At 32.2% G+C, this 19635-nt stretch overlaps 1 protein-coding gene across 1 annotated transcript; it reads right to left on the bottom strand.

The window, feature by feature from the left end:
• Window positions 1–13: 13 nt before the first annotated feature.
• Window positions 14–19579, bottom strand: LOC114325087 (dynein light chain Tctex-type protein 2B). The gene is made up of 4 exons (XM_028273023.2): window positions 19004–19579; window positions 10987–11120; window positions 7281–7414; window positions 14–2612 (listed from the first exon to the last, which is right to left on the bottom strand). Exons 1-4 carry the CDS (start codon window positions 19153–19155, stop codon window positions 2565–2567), a joined length of 468 nt encoding a protein of 155 aa, XP_028128824.1. The 5' UTR covers window positions 19156–19579; the 3' UTR covers window positions 14–2564.
• Between the last annotated feature and the right edge of the window lie 56 nt (window positions 19580–19635).

Genomic DNA, 19635 nt, shown 5'->3' with positions numbered 1-19635 from the left:
ATTAGTAAAAACATTTTTATTACAACCATGTTTATTAACATAAAGAGAAAATAAAATAAAACTTGCTATTTGTTGAAGTTTAAAAAAATCAATTTTGTTTTTGTATCGATTTACTGTCAGAAGATACGTTGTGGCAGTTTTTGAAACAAATGTATTTTGTATCTCTGTACAATAGGGGACTTCCATAAAATTTTAAATTCGAAAAAAATGGTATAAATCACAACAGAACATGATTTAGAACCTGTATCAAAGATAAAAAAGTTTTGTTTGTATTTAGTTTGGCCCCTAAAGACGACTAAAAATTCAACTTATACCGGCCACCCCAAAACGGGTCGTGACGTCACAGAGTTGTATGTTTACATTCTACACCAATTGTATATATAATTTTAAATTAGACATTAAAAACCTCAGTAAAAAATATAGTTATGTGACGTTAAAAGTGTTTTTGATCGTTTGAAGTTTGAACTATTCATAGAAAATGTGTACTTTTACAAAATGGTTTTATTTTCAATAGTAAACATTCTTTCCTTTCCTTCAAAAACTGTATCAAACTCCAATCTCAACAAACTGGTATATATTATTACAACGACATACGATAAATGTCATTAGAATATAAATATTTTTCACTTATACCCCGACGATGAGCTGGCCAAATACCCAAGTAGGTGGAGGCCAATAAACTAAAGAAGGAGAAGAAGAATATACCTAAATATAACGCTGTGTCTAGGTACACGCTAACGTGTACGCAAATATAAAAATATTGATTAGTAAAGAGATTTTTTATTTTTTATTTGTTTAGAGTTTGTTTTTAAATTAACTATGTAGTGTGGACAATTATTTAGTTGTTGTAATGAGTTTAACAACATTTTAAAACAGTATGAAAAAGTTAAGAGACTATAAATTAATATATATTTTTTTAGTTATAAGTGAAATAGTATTACCGTCCAAAATTAAAATAAAAGGAAGACCTAAAGCTTTCACAATAATAATTAACTTGTTCTGAAGCTATTTCCTTGTGGCATTTTTGTAATCAACTATTCTAAATGGGAACTAAGCCACAACTTAACTAAAAAATGATTTTATTAACGTTTAGACGTCTAAATCGGACGTCGTTGTCAAAATACAAAATATTAAATTAAACAAAAATGTTGTTGCTTAGTAAAAAATTTTTTCTAATAATTTATTTAATCTGACTAATTTTTGTATTTTGACAATGACATCCGATTTGGACGTCGAAACGTTAATAAAATCATTTTTTTAGTTAAATTGTGGCTTATTTCCCATTTAGAATAGTTGATTATAATAATTAACTTACGTATAGAAATTATTTTAACAATATTTTGTACGTGTCATGTCAACTAAATACATATATTTATTTTGCTAACCTAAATATATACTTTTATATATACATTGATTTATTACAATTAAGTTTGAAACATCTGAATAGTTCTGCTTCCCTTCCCTTAACAAATATTTTTCTATTAAACAAACTCTAAACATATCAAAATAGCATGTACCAAAATATACAGTCACTGCGCACGCTAAATAATGACGTCACTGGCTTGATGAAGTTTAATTCGCGTGTACCTAACTTTTTTATTTGCGTACACGTTAGCGTGTACCTAGACACAGCGAAATATAACCATAATAATAACTAATGTAAAACTATGTGACATCACGGGCCGTTTAAACTATTTTATACCGAAGAAGACTTTAAATATGTATTTCTAAGTTATTACGAGTTTTTGAAGCGCGAAATTTTGGAAATCTCATTTTTAAACAAAACTGAACATTATTATGTAATAAAAAAAATGTGCAAGTTCCCTATTGTTGCTTAACTTATCTTGGGCCATCCTTACGGCTCAGCTCTTTGCATTTTTTGTTGTAATTATTCTTATTCTTACCTTTCTTCGATCTTCCATCATGATGAGAATTTCCTCATTTTCCAGTGATATACCCGTATTTTAAATTATTTATTTAAAAAAATATTTATTAAAAAACTATAAAAATACAGTGTCTTAGTTTAGTTATAACAACTACCAACAGTGATCAAAAAGAAAATGGTAAATTATCTAATCAAAAATGCAACTTGGAAGAAGATTCTCATATTTTAAAATCTCACAATTAAAATATAATACATTTTTGAAATAATACATTTATTCGTAGTTGTAGAGATGCTAAGATTTGGTCTTGTTTAGAATTATTAATCTTAAAATCTGACAATGATTAAAAACATAATAACTTTTTGTAATAACTAAACATATTATTCATAGCTGTAAAGATGCTAAAATTTGGTATTTTTTAGAATTTAAAAAATATAATAACTTTTTGTAATATCTCAACATTTTATCAATTTTATTTAAATGAACAGATTACAGAAACAGTTAAAAATGTAAAGCAAAATACTTAAAGGCCATTACACATTAAATTAATTAAGAAAAATAATGGATGACAGATGAACTCCTGAAATTAATGTACTCAAAATCAAAAAATTAGTGAAAATGACAGTCTTCCTCCAAGATGGCAATATTATAACAACTATTTAAAATAATTTAGTATTAAGATTAATACAGATATATCGCGAAAACGGTGGTCACGCAGAAGATGGTGTCCTGAAAAAAAAAAAGACAATGATCATTAACAAGTGAAATCATTAACAAGAATATAGTAAAATATATGAAGAGTACAGGGGAAAAACAAGGAATGTCATATTTTATACATATTGAGATAAACACCAATAAAGGTTTAATAGGGAACTTGCATAAAATTTTAAATTCGCAAAAAATGTTATAAATCACAACAGAACATAATTTAAAACATGTATCAAAGATAAAAAAGTTTTGTTTGTCTTTCGTTTGGCCCCCAAAGACGATTAAAAATTCAAATTAAAACACGTGGCCCAAAACGCGTCGTGACGTCATTCGTTTAAATTATGTTTACATTCTTCCAAAAAAGTAAACAGAATTTAAAATTAGACATTATAAACGTCAGTAGAAAATACAGTTATGTAACCTCACAAGTGTTTTTGATCGTTTGAACTATTTTAAATGTCATTTAATAGTGTCAGTGTCAAAACGAATGCCAAACCTGATAGGGAACTTGCACATTTTTTTATTGCATAATAATATTCAGTTTCCTTTAAAAATAAGATTTCCAAAATTTCACGCCTTAAAATCTCATAATAACAAGTACAAATTTAAAATCTATATATTTTTTTTTTCTGGCCTTGGTTTAGAGAACCTTTAGTCAATTTAAAATAGTTCAAACGATCAAAAACACTTGTGAGGTTACATAACTGTATTTTCTACTGACGTTTATAATGTCTAATTTTAAATTCTGTTTACTTTTTTGGAAGAATGTAAATATAATTTAAACGAATGACGTCACGACGCGTTTTGGGCCACCTGTTTTAATTTGAATTTTTAATCATCTTTAGGGGCCAAACAAAACTTTTTAATCTTTGATACATGTTTTAAATTATGTTCTGTTGTGATTTATAACATTTTTTTCGAATTTAAAATTTTATGCAAGTTCCCTATTCTTATGATATCTAAAAACTACTTAGGGAGATTCTTAGCAGACTTTTAGTAATTATTGTCCTATAATCTTAATATAATAATAATCTTTATTAACTTATTAATTTAATAATGCACCAAAAAACTGCTAACATTCCTTATTTTTGTCCAGTGGCGTGCGGAAAATACTGGTTCTTTGCCTGGATACAAATTCTTAGAAAATTTATATAGACTGATCTTTCTGATTTTCCAGATCCCATATTCGAGCTGTGATCTCACCAACCCAACATATACTGTCTTTACTGCCTCCAAAGATAAACCCTTTACAATTTCTTAGTGTAAAACCCAACATCCTGTTCGCTTTTACTGTTAATCTATCTATAATCTATATGATCACTAAAATTCAGTTTGGAGTCAAATAGCATACCCAAGTCTTTAGCTACCTCATTTATTTTGAGATTTTGCCCATTTATAGAATAAAATGATGGTTCTATTTTTTTCCTATGAAATGAAATCTGAAAGCATTTATCAATATTAAGATCTAAGAGATTTTGTTCACACCACTGAGAAAGTATAGTTAAAAATAATTTTTGATCATCAGCAAACATCAGAAAGTCACAATTCTTCAAGACCTTTTTGAGATCATTAACAAACAGGTTAAATAACAAAGAAGAGCAGTGCCTCCTGAGGAACCCCTGAACATACCTAAAGTTACCGATTTTAACTACTAGCCTTCTATCACCCAAAAAAACTAAGCAACCATTCCACCAATCTATCAGAGAAACCTATATTTCTCAGCTTCTCAACCAATAATAATTGATTGACCTTATCAAATGCTTTGGGGAAGTCAGTATACACAGCCTCAACTTGATACGCCTTCTCCAAGGCATCCAACAACTTACTATGGTATACAAGCAAGTTGGTCATTGTGGAATGACCTCCTCTAAAACCATGCTGTTCATCAATAATGATCTGCTTGCAATGCCAGTTCAAATAACTATTCATGAGACTATCAAATACCTTTGGGATAGATGATTGTATGGATACACTACGATAGTTTTTAACATTTCTGGAGCCTGTTTTAAATATAGGAGAGATATAACTTTCTTTCCAGATATGGGGAAAAATTCCAGTAGATAGAGACAAATTAAACAGTTTACACAATGGCTGAGATAGTGAATATTTGCACTGTTTTAAAACAAGATTTGGAATGTCATCAGACCCAATCATTAGCTTATTAGGAAGAGTCCCTAACTTTTCGAAAACCTCAGATACACGTATCACAGGACAATCTATGTTAATTTGGCTATAAGATTTTTCAGGAGGCATTGCCTTTGCATTTGAGAAGACTTTAGAAAAGTGATTAGCAAATAAGTCAACAATCTGTTGGCCATTGGTAGCAACTGAATTATTTAGAACCATGGTTTTTGGAATACTACTTGATGTTCTCCTACCATTAATGAATTTCCAAAAATTCTTTGGATTACTAATCAAATCCCCATTCGCAGATGTCAGATAATTTTTGTAACACTCTTGACTCAATCGTTTACATTGTGCTCTCAACATACTAAATTCATGATAGTCCCTTTCACTACAAGGCAGCTTATATTTTTTATGTTTACTCTTTTTTAGTGATATCAATTCTCTTAATTCCCTAGAGAAGTAAGAGGGATAGCTCGAGGTTCTAAATTTTTTCTGTGGAATAAAACATTGAATACCAAAAGTTAAGATATTATAAAAAAGAATGTGTGTGTACTTTGTACGCATGTAAGAAGTTATACTTCTATTATATAATTTCAACGAAATAAATAATATACTTAACAGGTTAGTTGTATTTTACTTAAATATTAAACTAACTTTCTTACCTACCACTTTCAAAAATTTTTTATTAAAACAACCAAAAATTAAAAAAAAAATGAATCATCCGGGATTGGAACCCGGGACCTCTCGATCTCTGGTCCAATGCTCTACTAACCAAGCTATCGAGCCCCTTGTAAGTGACGTGTCGGATATAATTAAACAACACGGTGACAAATAGATCAAGTGAAGTATAAAAATGTTATACCTAGATATTTTATTATATTACTACCAAGGAAGACAAATCCAAAGACACAAAAATTATAATAAATAATACATTTACTAAAAACACTAATATATTCTTTTAATGACTTATTTGCGCTGATATATATACATACCTATCTTGAAAGATTAGCAACGCACTACATACTGTCTGTGTGCACATGCGCCAGGGAATTATAAAATTTCACTCTCGATCGTAAAGAAGTATAACTTCAAAAAACTGACACAACAGTGTTAATATCATTATGTATAAATATAATAAAAGAAATAAAGTTCAGTAGACTCCAATGGGCAGGACACCTCAGAAGACATTCTGACAAAAAATAGTAAAGCTTGTATGGAAAGAAACCCCAACTGGAAGAAGACCACGTGGATGATCTTGGATGACGTGGACAACTGGATGGAGATTGCTCAAGACAGAGAGAATCAACTCAAAGATGACCTCAAGGCAGTATCTGAATGGGTAGGTATGTCCATTCTTCTTCTGAATACATATAAGACACAGTGATGTTGATTATAGTTACTTTCGAGTATTCGTTACAAATCGTTACTTTTGTATAAAGTAATCATTTACAGTATTCGTTACTTTGATTACTTTTGTATTTGAGGACCGGTAATCATATCGAGAATCGCATTTCTCAGTATTACGTATAAGTATAAGATCCGATATAACAACGACCTTCACCGATCTATTTAATGGATAGAAATTAAACGATATGTAATTGTTCTGTCATTGCTGCTCCACAATATGTAATCCCGCGAAACTCTAGATGACGTAACTTAGCAGTAACCCTGGGCACCCAGGTGCTTCGGAGGTCGGTTCTGATTGCATATTCGTGTTCAGTGACCCCAAATACCCCGAAATAAAAAAATCTGGCCCTTAATATACTGATTTTAACATGTTTATGCATTTTTCGATGCGTTTTATACACTTTAAAATGTAATAATGGATTTCCACATATTTTTCTATTGTAGACTTTTTTTCCAGACGTCATCCTAATCCTAAATACAATGCAAAAAGTTGCAAGTCTCTATGTACCTACTATATTTTAAAAATAGATTTATTCCTGTGTTTTTAGTGTTAAATGCCATGATCTAATAAAACAATGCCATACCTACATGTAAAATTTAAGTTGATGATCATAGTCTAGAAATATTATCATTTCTACATATTTTCCGGTCAATCTAAGCTATTTTTTTTCTAGGCCTGATAAGAATGGTGTGTATTTATTATTAAAATCAAATGTGTTGCATTTTTATTTTCAAAGGAACTAACATCTGTAAAATTCTGTGAATTATCTACCTCGACAAATCGTATAGACATCTGTTTCTGGGTGCATGCTTGGTTAAATGATATACCTCCCTCTGTTTCAGCTACTTCTCAGCGCTCTGTAATCCTGTAAAACTCTTCATAGCCTTCGACCTTCATAGATAAAATTTTAGTTAACTGTACTGATACCGAACACTCGTGGAATACCGGTCCGACTCCGATATCAACCGATTGTAGATACAATACTCAAAATAGGTACTCGCTCTGGTACGATTGGTACGAAGTAATCAGAGTAATCAAAGTAACGATTTCCCTCTCTGTATAGTAATCGTTACTTTCGGTATTCGTAAGTAACGAGTACTTTGTAACGAATAGTTACTTTTTTAACATCACTAGAAGACACACGTAATACTTACATTTATAAATATATCACTTGTGTAACCATCCACATCTGAATCCCAAACACATCTTACAGCAGATTTAACGCCAGCTCCTTTCATTTCTCCAATGATAACTTGAACAATGTGTTTATATCGTTTCATCTGTAAATCTTAAATAATATTATTAGTTGTGGATGACTTCAACTTCAACAAATATAATAACTGCATGCAGAACTGGAGGACAATCAGTAAAGCCGATTTTTTTAAATTTAGTGCATGCGTTGTCAGCTAGTTCGACACAATTAGGCCTGGATCCCGCGTACTAAAAAAAGTTGATTAATAGCAAGCTGAAAATTTGTTAATAGCTTAACGGTGTCTAGTCGGACAAACTTTGATGTAAGGGAACGCTGGAACTGGCGAAGTTTAAATTGTGAAATGTATGACAAGTTTATGACTGTGAAAACTAGCAGGTTGTTTTTAAGTTTATTCAATAGCAAACTTTATATAATATATGAAAAAATGTTTGTCTGACAAATATGTTGGGCATTTTAATAAGTCCGACACGTAGAACATGCCAAATGAGAGGATTTATATTGGTGGTAAACAGCAATCTGATTTTTGCATGAGAGTTTAAGGAAAGGGTAACAAATCAATTGGAAGTTCTGTCTGACAAAATATATGGGACGTTTTCGTAGTCTGACATTTGAATCCTGTAACCTATTCCACAATTAAAACTTCCCCTGTTCCAGTGTTCCCGTACATCAAAGTTTGTCCGACTAGACACCGTTAAGCTATTAACAAATTTTCAGCTTGCTATTAATCAACTTTTTTTGGTACTTAGGATCCAGGCCTATTGATAATTATGTCGAATTTTGTGTGAATGGTTTTAAGTAAGAAAATTTCATAGTCTAAGAGCTAGTGAACCCTTCGACTAACGGTCGTCCTGTAAGGCTAGCAATTTTTCTAGTGATAATTCATAGCACATCAAGGCTAAAAACCATGACCTGGCAGGCCTCAGCGGTGCACGTGTATCTACCAGGTGAATCGAAAAGTGCAAATTTAGGGGGTAAAATAAACTTTCTCCTGTAAGGTTTAAATTTAAGTATGTGTTTAATTAAGTCATTTAAAAGAAATGTGTACAATGACAGGCGATTCTGAAGAGCATAAGACCTTGCCAGGCGAGGGGAAAGATTAGGGGTTTTCCTAAATTAATTTTTTTTGCATCGAACAAATTTTTTTTAAGTTTTTTGAATCATTCCAAACAGAAAAGGTCTTTAGTGATTTTTCTCTGAAGTTAATAGTTTTTGTTATATAAGCGATTGAAAATTTTGAAAATTGCGAAATCGACCATTTTTAACCCTAAATCGGACATTTGTCTAAAAATTTCAAAGTTGCCAAGGTAGGTAGATATTCCTTAAACATTTATTGATGAAATCCCAAAGAGTTTTTTGCAATACAATATCGGAAAACCCTTTGTTTTTTAATTGCTAGTCAAGCGGACGCGACACTGTAGTATAAGTGAGGACGTTTGAGTTGGCATAAATTCATTATTTCGAGAATGGGCAAATTTCAAGAGCAATCCTGACAGGTCAATTTTTATTTTTAAATTAGGACTTTTTGGCATATATATAATACTAGTGACGTCATACGTCTGAGCGTGATGACGTAATCGATGATTTTTTTAAATGAGAGTAGGGGTTGCGTGATAGCTCATTTGAAAGGTTATTTAATTTTCTATTCACTAATATAAACATTAACATAATTATCTATACAGGGTGTACAAAAAAAATTTTTTTATTAAATTAACTTTGATTAAATTTGACAAATAGAAGAAAATTTTTTTTGTACACCCTGTATAAATAATTATGTTAATGTTTATATTACTGAATAGAGAATTAAATAACCTTTCAAATGAGCTATCACACAACTCCTACTCTTATTTAAAAAAAGCACGTCATTACGCCCAGATGGATGACGTCACTAGTATTATATATATACCAAAAAGTCCTAATTCAAAAATAAAAATCGACTTGTCTGAGGATTTCTCTTGAAATTTGCCCATTCTCAAGATAATGAATTAATGCAAACTCAAACGTCCTAACTTATACTACAGTGTAGCGCCCGCTTGATTAGCAATTAAAAAAACAAAGGGGTTTTCGATATTTTATTGCAAAAAACTCTTCGGGATTTCATCAATCAATGTTTAAAGAATATCTACGTACCTTGCCAATATTGAAATTTTTAGATAAATGTCCGATTTAGGGTTAAAAATGGCCGATTTCGCAATTTTCAAAATTTTCAATCGCTTATATAACAAAAACTGTTAACTTAAGAGAAAAATCACTAAAGACCTTTTCTGTTTGGAATGATTCAAAAAACCTAAAAAAAATTTGTTCGATGCAAAAAGAATAATTTTAGGAAAAACCCCTAATCTTTCCCCTCGCCTGTCAAGGTCTTATGCTCTTCAGAATCGCCTGTCATTGTACACATTTCTTCTAAATGACTTAATCAAACACATACTTAAATTTAAACCTTACAGGAGAAAGTTTATTTTACCACCTAAATTTGCACTTTTCGATTCACCTGGTAGATACACGTGCACCGCTGAGGCCTGCCAGGTCATGGTTTTTAGCCTTGGTGTGCTATGAATTATCACTAGACAAATTTCTAGCCTTACAGGACGACCGTTAGTCGGAGGGTTCACTAGCTCTTAGACTATCAAGTCGAGACTAATTTTCAAATTATTGCTCCTTTATTTTTTTACTGAAAAAGAGAGTCCTCTAATTTATCTGGTAAAAATCTAATTTAAATTTAACCCTTTCGCGACTGGAGTTTTTAACGTGTCGTGCCCCATATAAGGGAGACGCATATATTCACTTGCATCAAAATGTACTTCAGAGCAGGAAACGTTATAGGTCTGGATCCCGCGTATGAAAAAAAATTGATTAATAGCAAGCTGAAAATTTGTTAATAGCTTAAGGGTGTCTAGTCGGGCAAATTTATATGGGAACACTGGAACAGGGGAAGTCTTAATTGTGGAACAGGTTAAAAATTTGGAACGGTCAGACCACGAAAACGTCACATGTATTTTGTCCGACAGAACTTTCAATTGATTTGTTACCCTTTCATTAAATTCTCATGCAAAAATCAGGCTGCTATTTATCACCAAATGGGCATTATAATGAGTGGAACACGTACAACATGTCAAATGACAGGAATTATGACAGGTGATAAATAGCAGTCTGATTTTTGCATGAGAGTTTAATGAATGGGTAACAAATCAATTGGAAGTTCTGTCGGACAAAATACATGTGACGTTTTCGTGGTCTGACCGTTCCAAATTTTTAACCTGTTCCACAATTAAAACTTCCAATGTTCCAGTGTTCCCATATATCAAAGTTTGTCTGACTAGACACCCTTAAGCTATTAACAAATTTTCAGCTTGCTCTTAATCAACTTTTTTTTCATATGCGGGATCCAGACCTATTATATGAGGCAAGAAAACTTTGGCGCGTATATCCGGTTGCCGACGTTAAAGGGTTAATAGAACTAAGTATGTATGTGGTTCTGAGGAGAATAACTAAATGTCGATACATAGTCACAATTTTTGAAAAAATTTAACACAACAACTAGTGCAGACTAGAACAAAAATTAGGGCAAAGGTCACAAAGCAAAAAGATATACCTAGATAATAATCAGCATCTTTCATAAATTATAAATGAGCTAAATCAATACAACATACCTCTAACTTTGTCATTAACTTCATTGGAAATAGACATGGACCAATTTTTAGCTCGGTCTGGATCATAGGCCAGTCCTGTAAGTACAGATGCTACAACATTTCTTATGATCTCCTTTACAGGTAGCTCTTTAAACCTAACAAAATAGAGGGAACAAGAGAATTATAAAGACACTAAAGCTTAACACTAACTACTAAACAAAAATAGATTAAGAAAAAAAAAGAAATCTTGTAAATTAATGATATTATACATAAATTGAAAACTACCAGGATCATCTTGAGTCTATGATAATTCTGTATTGAGTATTGAGATGCTACACCCTTTTATATGGAGTTCTAGATTAGATACGCAGATGATACCTACAGCAATTCTGTCAAATAATATTGAAGGTCTCTCTGAAGGAGAGGAAATGGGCATTAAAATAAACCAAACAAAACCAAAGTTTTAGTTTTTAGTTGTGATTGACAAACGTACAATAGATAAAACGTACAATAGCAATGAGTAGGTATAACTACTTTTTGAAAATGAAGTCATTTCTTTGCAATAATCATCTCAGTTTAGAACTGAGACAAAGAATGGTTAAGTGCTATGTCTGGTCTGTACTTTTGTATGGTGTAGAAGTGTGAATGCTAAAAGTATCGATGATGAACAAATTGAATCATTGGAAATGTGCACGAGAAGAAATAAGCGCACAAGAGATACAAGAGCACAAGGTGTCCAGAAAGTTATGCAGCATTTAGTAACTTAAGAACTAGATGCAAATTTTTATCAAGAGAGTGTTATGCCGATTACATTCAACGCATCGAACATTCTATTATTAATAACGTTAAATACTTTTGGAAATTTGTAAGTAGTAAAATGGAAAATAACGCTATACCTAATACAATGACTCTTGGAGATCATACTGCCTTCAATGGAACTGATATTGCTAATCTTTTTGCTAACCAATTCTCTTCCGTCTATACAAACCAATCCTTACATCAACATGTAACCCAGATTTCACCTTTGGTTAATGTGTCTAATTATCACATTGAAATTTCAAAAATCTACGAAAAACTGTCTGGACTTAATACCAACAAAGGTCCTGGTCCTGATAGAATTCCCCCTACTTTCCTTAAAACATTCAGCTTCATTCTATCGCGCCCACTTTTTTATATATTTAATAAGTCTCTATTAACAGGGGAATTTCCAGGCTGGAAAAACTATTATGTCACTCCAATATATAAATCACGTCGAAAATCTGATATAGGTAACTATCGTCCCATTTCTATTCTTAGTGCTATTCCTAAAGTTTTTGTGAGCATTATTTGCGATTATTTAAGTTATGACTGCTCGCCAATTATAGGGGCCCAACAATTTGGATTTATATCCAAAAAATCAGCAGAATTGGGTCTCATAACATATGTTGATTTTTTGACAGATGCTCTTGAGAGGGGTTTACCAGTTGATTCTGTGTATACTGACTTTTCCAAAGCTTTCGACAAAGTTAATCATGAGCTCTTGATTCATAAACCATATATATACGGAGTTGATGGCCTTATATTGAAGTGGCTCAAGAGCTATCTTACGCAAAGATCGCAAATTGTCAGGGTTAATCATTACTATTCTCATACCATCTCTGTTACCTCAGGTGTACCACAAGGATCACACTTGGGACCTCTGTTGTTTAATATATTTATTAATGATCTAATACCTTGTTTCCAAGTAAGTGAAACTTTGTTATTCGTTGATGATTTAAAATGTTTTAAAATAATCACATGTGAGGCTGATTCACTTAGTTTACAAGTTGATATTGATCGCCTATCTAACTGGTGTATGCAAAATGGTATGTGTTTGAATGCATCCAAATGCCATATTCTTCGTTTTCATCGAACTCATCATCCAATCATCTTCGAATATAGTATAAATAATCTGACCTTACATTCTGCCTCTGAAACTAAGGATCTAGGTGCGATCCTTCACTCCGCCCTTAGCTATAAATCACACATTTCCAGTACAATGCAGAAGTCTATGAAGATGTTTGGCTTTATAAAAAGAGCCAGGGCCGCGCCAAGGCTTTCAAGCGCCCCGGGGCAAGAAATTTTAGGCGCCCCTTTCCTCCTTCCTTTGTAAGTAGTTTTTTGCAACTTGAGAGTGAATCGTTATACGGCAGCGGTCGGGGAACCGGGGTAAATTACCCCAAATGGGGTAAAAATGAAATTTTTGGGGGTAAAAATGAAACTTTTGTGAGTAAAAAGTATATATATTTATAATTTGCTATTTATAAAAAGAGGTGGTTTTGTTTTTGTTTTGCTTTTCGCCATGGGGTAATATCAACTTACACAAAAATCTTTTGGGGTAATGATTAAAAAAGTTCCCCGACCGCTGTTATACGGTATACCTACAAACTATTTTTAATGTGTTAGAAAGTATCATCATTATCATAATCTAACCATTATCGTCCACTGCTGAACATAGGCGTCCTCTAAGTTTCTCCATGTCTCCGTATCTTGAGCTATCAGCTATCCAGTTCCCGGCAGTTCTCTTTACATCGTCACTCCAGCGCGTTGGTGGTCGATCTCTGCTTCGTTTAGCCGATTGTCCGCCCGCGGTCGTAATTCCAATAATCTTCTAGTCTAGCTGTTGTTCGGTGTTCTTGCCAAATGACCTGCACATCTCCATTTCTTTTTTGCTACAGGTTCTACTATGTCTTTGATTTTTGTTCTTTCCCTGATATTATTTGGTATTCTGTTTCCTTGTCATTCTTAGCATGGCTTTCTGGGTAACCCTTATTTTCTGCTTTTAGATTTTTGCTCCGTATTTTAAAGAGCCGCTTGGATTGGCATGAAATTTGGCATACTCATAGCTAATTTATAACAAAGAAAAAAATTAATACATATTGCGTCGTCAGAGGTGAAAAAATATACCTTCAAAATAAGTCCAGAAGTGGATAAACTGACTAATTCTAAGCAACTTTTGTTCCATATACAGTTTTTTTTAACTAAGTCAATATTTTTCGAGTTATTTGCGAGTGAATATGTTCATTTTTCAACATAAAAACCACGGAGTTTTTCGCAAATAACATAAAAGTGTGTATTTTATTAAAAAAATGTTCTTAGCAAAAATATAAGTTATAAAAAATTACAAAACTTGTGCACGCATGAAGTCTGTAGATCTAGTAGAGGAAGAGTTGGTGGGTCAAGAAAAGTGGGTTCTTATTCTTCAAATTCCAAATCGAATATTTCAACGTGAAATAACCAAAAAATAAAGCACTTTTCGGGCAAAACTATAACTTTTTTAAAGTCTTTAGAAAAAGCTTTATTTTTGTTTTTTTAGTCTCTATCAGCAAAAGTAAGCCAATAACGCTGAAAATAAAGTTGGTCCCTTTTTTTTGGTAAAAAACATCGTGAAAATATCCGCTTAATTAGCGTCCCAAATGAAATTAATCGTTACAGCTTTACAATTTGCTTCACTTATGTGCGCTGGAATAAGTGTTACCCCTCCCTTATTAACTTGTTTATTTTTAGCACATAAGTAAAACGCTCGGACAGGTCGATTTTAAAAATAATCATAGTACATATGTATATTATAGCATCAATGTTTCGAACTTTACGCGATCCCTCTTCAGGTGACAGTGATAAGTTTGATTTTTTTTTAAAATGGGAAAGTACATCATGTGACACCTCTTTTAAAAGCTTTTGAAATACTGATTACAAAAATGTATAATACTTTAATCCTGTTTGAGAGCGTAGGCGCAAAATTTCGGTCGAATTCTTTCTAAATGCAATAATGTTTTTCGAATCCTGAAAAAACTAATAAATATTTTTCAAAAATTTAAACGCAGAATAAAATATTCTATTATTCTCGATAGATAGTCCACAGTCCCTGAGAACTCCTATAATGTTTATTTAATAAGTCACAGAGGTGAAAAAAAGAGAAAATTTAGTCTGATTTTTAATTTCAAATATATCATTCAAAAGAAACTTTTTGTTTATTCTAAGGGACTGTCAGCCCTCGGTAATAATGTAATCTATCATTCTGCGTTTAAATTTTTCAAAAATACTTATTAATTTTCTCAGTATTCGAAGAAAATAAATGCGTTTAAAAAGAGTTCGACCGAAACTTTGCGCCTACGCTCTCAAAAACGATTAAAGTATTATAAATTTTTGTAATCAGTATTTCAAATGCTTTTAAATTCCCATTTAAAAAAAAATCAAAGTTATGCCTGATGTCACCTGAAGAGGGATCGCGTAAAGTTCGAAACATTAATGCTATAATATACTTTAATTAATTTAAAACTCGACCTGTCCGAGCGTTTTGCGTACGTACAAAAGATAAATAAGTTAATAAGAGGGACGGTAACACTTATTCCAGCGCATTGTATGATTTGGAAGTTTCACCATTTCAGAGTGCTTATTTTTGAAAAAAATTGGTTTTAAATTAAAAAAAAATAATTTCAAATTTTGATGGCATGCCTTTTTTTCAAAATTTTTCCTCAGAATATATTTTCGATAAAATACTTTTTGAATTATTTGCAAAAAACCGTCTAAAAACGGTTTGTTTGTTTTTATTGTGGATTTTTTGTTGAAAAATGAACATATTCTTTCGCAAATAACTCGAAAAGTAGATATTCAAGTGATATAAAAACTTTATAGAACAACTTAACTTTATAGTTATTTGGTATTAGTCAGTTTATCCACTTCCGGACTTATTTTGAACATATATTTTTTCACCCCCGTGAAGGAGTGCTACTCTCCTAGGGCAAAAGCACACGTCGACACAATATAATTTTCTTCTTTGACATGTTAGCTATGTGTATGCCAAATTTCATGTTAATCCGAGCGGTTCTTTAAAATTCAGAGGTTTTGCCAGATTTTTTCAGTGGTTTTTCAGATATTTTACCGTGAGTGAATGGAGTTATAGTTCGGTTAATGAGAGAAATAACGGTTCGTAAACTTAGGGGATCAATATAATAATAATTGCTATTTTTATATCTACCTACGATTGGTAAATTTTCAATTTTACAAAATAATAAAACATTACTAATATTTCTGGTAATTTTATTGTCAATTTTTTTTCGGCACCTGCTGGCGCCCTTTTGGTTTTGCGCCGGGGGCATCGCCCCTCTCCGCCCTTATGGACGGCGCGGCGCTGAAAAGAGCCACCAGAGACTTTACTATCATCTAAGCTATTAAATCCCTTTATTTCTCCCTGGTTAGATCTCATTTCGATTACTGTTCCACAATTTGGTCCCCCTATTACTTTACTCATAAACTGAAACTTGAGGCTGTCCAACACAATTTTCTGAGATATACTGCCACTAAGATGCATGTATACTAGGACTATTCTGCATTAGAGCGCATACTGAACTTACCTCCTCTTGAGGTACGCAGAAAACAAAGAGACTTAATAATTTTATTTAAAATTATCAACGGGCTGTGTAACTGCCCCAGCTTCTCTCCAAAATATCTCTATTTGTCCCCAGTCGTTCGACTAGGCAGGTGCAAAACCTTTTATGTTTCTTTTCATAGATTCAATTATTCTTACAACACATATATTCCTAGAACTCTCCGATTAGCCAACTCTCATTAAATAACCTCGAAATTTTTAATATATCAGTTTCCTGATTTAAAAATCATATTTCTTCCCTAACTTGTTAACTTTTTAATACTTTCGGCCAGAGCTTTTGTATTGTGATTAGTGTTACATGACCTGTATGTATTAGATAACTCAAAACCGTTATACCTTGGAACATTTCTGAATTGATTTATGTGTTACCTTTTGTTTGTAATTGTACTGACCTATATGTTATCTTATTCTTTTTTTTCTTTTTTGTAACTATACTACTCATAGAATTATTCTTTTCTCAAACCACTTTGTTATGTTATATTATGATAATTTAGAACACTGTAATATTTATATCTGAATAGGGCTTGCCCGTGAATAAATAAATAAATAAATAAATAAATAAATTATTTATAGGAGTGTACGAATACTAGCGTATGCGGATGACATTGGTATCATAGCAAGAAAAAAGGTGAACCTGGTCCAACTGTTGGTCTTGGTTCACAGTATTGGAAGCAACAGAAAAAAAATGGGGCTACAAATTAATACTAGTAAAAAAGTATATTAACACGTTGATGGACAGTGCATCAAATGTATATGCAAGTGTTGTGATACCATATATATTTTGCAAAGTAGAATAGGGAAAAATGCAACGTCTATAGATGTTTTGTCCGTCAACATGTTAAGGTGACAAACAATAAGCAAATAGCAAAACCCGAAGATATATTTTTGAAGGAGTAAATAACTGCAGAAGTTGACAGACATAAATATCTAGCAAATAGAGACTATGAATTAAAGAAACTTTTAATAACAAATATATTTAGTCACAAAAAGAACAAAAATATTGATATACAGAACTCTTATTAAGTTCATCCTCACTTAAACAGCAGAAAAGTGGATGAAGAATGTTTAGGTTGTTTTGAATGTAAAATACATATTTATAAAGGCATGCAGCCAAACAGATTATCACATAGATGCTATAATTTTGAGCTTTACTACCTTTATAGTTATAGTGGACCTAGTAGTAATAGGTCCATCAAAATAAACAGGCTGCAGTAGCTCGGCCACTTAGAGAGAATGAACGAAATGGAACTGTCAAAACACCTTTATAACCACAGACTGAATGGAGTGAGAAGAGGCAGGCCCTGTGCATGATTTAAGGACCAGGTGGAAAGCAACTTACGAGTGTTAAGAGTACTGTAGTAAAATGCCTTTTACAGAATTTTATTCACATAAAACTTGACAGTAGAATGAATTAGAATAACACAACAATTAATCAATAAATATAAACAATGACAAAAGAATATTAAATTATACTACAAGTATGGAATTGGAAAACCAAGTGGAGGAAAGAAAGGAATGGAAGCTGATTCTGGGACAGTCCAAGACCCACCATGGGTTGTACAGCCGATGATGATGATGATGATGAAGAAAAGAAAAATTAGCTACTTTGATCATATCGTCGCCTTAATACTATAACTTGATAACTTGAAATTAGTAATTCTGAGATAAACGGGTTTAAAGATTTTAAAGATATTTGTGCTTGATGTTGGTAAATACCAAATTCACTCTGCAGCTCTAAAATACTGTTCCTTATCTTTTTGGCTACTGATCTATTTAGGAATATGATGCAAATTTGTTTTTCCATATGGAAAATAACATGAAAAAGTAAAGTTACTTTTAGCACTACCATAATGTTAACATTTGGTAATGTTGCATGTTGTGCCAAGTTGCATCTAAGTGAACTTTTTAACAAAACTAATATTTTAAGCATTATTTTTGTGAAAATTAGCCTTCTGCCATGGAGGTTGCCAGAACTGCTAACAATTCTCGAATTTTTGCATTAACATGACTGAATCAACAGATAGCAATTACGTGGTGGGCTCAATGGTTTCAGAAAAACACGTGCTACAACTAGATAACTAGAGTTAGCTAGTTGTAGCATTTAGGGTATGTCACATTCACGATTATTTCGATTAAACAATATCTTGATAACTCATCTTGTCAAGTTTTAGCACTGAATATTAGGGGCATTTGAGTTTTATCAACTTTTGTCAATCATAAATAAATACTTAACCCGTTTGGACCAAGTTAGCAAGTTTTTACACAATATGGAGGCAAATAAAATACATCTTGTGAACTAATTATCTCAAAAACGTCTAAACGTCAAGAAATGAAGAATAGGACTTGATGCGATTGGTTATACAAGAGAAAGTGGAAGGACAAAGACAAAGAGGACCAGTGAGACAACACATGTCCTGATTGAAACATTTAAAGCAGTGAAGTATAAAAATAACAATAGAACTCTCCAAAACTGCTGTAGAGTAAAATTGGCCGTGGTGATGGACAATGTCCTTAAAGAATCAGGCACAAGAAGAAGAAAGACATAAAATGTGATATGCAAATCTACTACAAACATTAATGTATATTGATAGGTATATATTTAGCCAAATAGTAAGAGGAAAGATCACTTACTTGTTCTGAAGTGTTGGTTTGATTTGGTAAGAACTTATACCAGTCGATATTGATTCAATTGGTTCTTCTTCAAACACGTCTTCTGACGATTTTTGTTGTAATGAACGACGGGCAGGGCTTGTAGATATATCATCATTTTCTTCCTCATCCATATTAGGAGTATACTACTTTTTTGTAAATATTAAATGTATATAATACCTGTTTTATTGTGTCGATTAAAGGTCTGTTTCTATGGAAAATATCGCTACTTATAGTAAAATCGATAATTTGTTACATAAATTCAATCCGGCGTTTGTGAGAGATTTCATTTAAATTTTGTTTATATCGAATATTGACATTAAATCAGCACATAACCTTATTCTTCTCGCACGTGGCCCGTGTCGCATTCAACCTACCGTGTATGACATTATTCTTGCATCCACAAATCGATAAATTAAGTATTAACACGTTCACTGCCACTTTGGTCCGATGGGGCCAACACTTTATAACAGGCTTTGTTTGTCTAATTTTGCTGTCCACTTCCAGCTTGCACCTTATTGGATCTTTAGAGATTACCATACTTTTTGTTTTATTTGGTCATATTATCATGTCGAACTTTCTTGCTGTTATATTAAATTATTGATATGAAAGTC

The sequence above is a fragment of the Diabrotica virgifera genome, chromosome 9 (genome assembly GCF_917563875.1).
Source record: "Diabrotica virgifera virgifera chromosome 9, PGI_DIABVI_V3a".
In the NCBI taxonomy this organism is placed as follows: domain Eukaryota; kingdom Metazoa; phylum Arthropoda; class Insecta; order Coleoptera; family Chrysomelidae; genus Diabrotica; species Diabrotica virgifera.
This window is presented reverse-complemented; position numbering and strand designations above follow the sequence as displayed.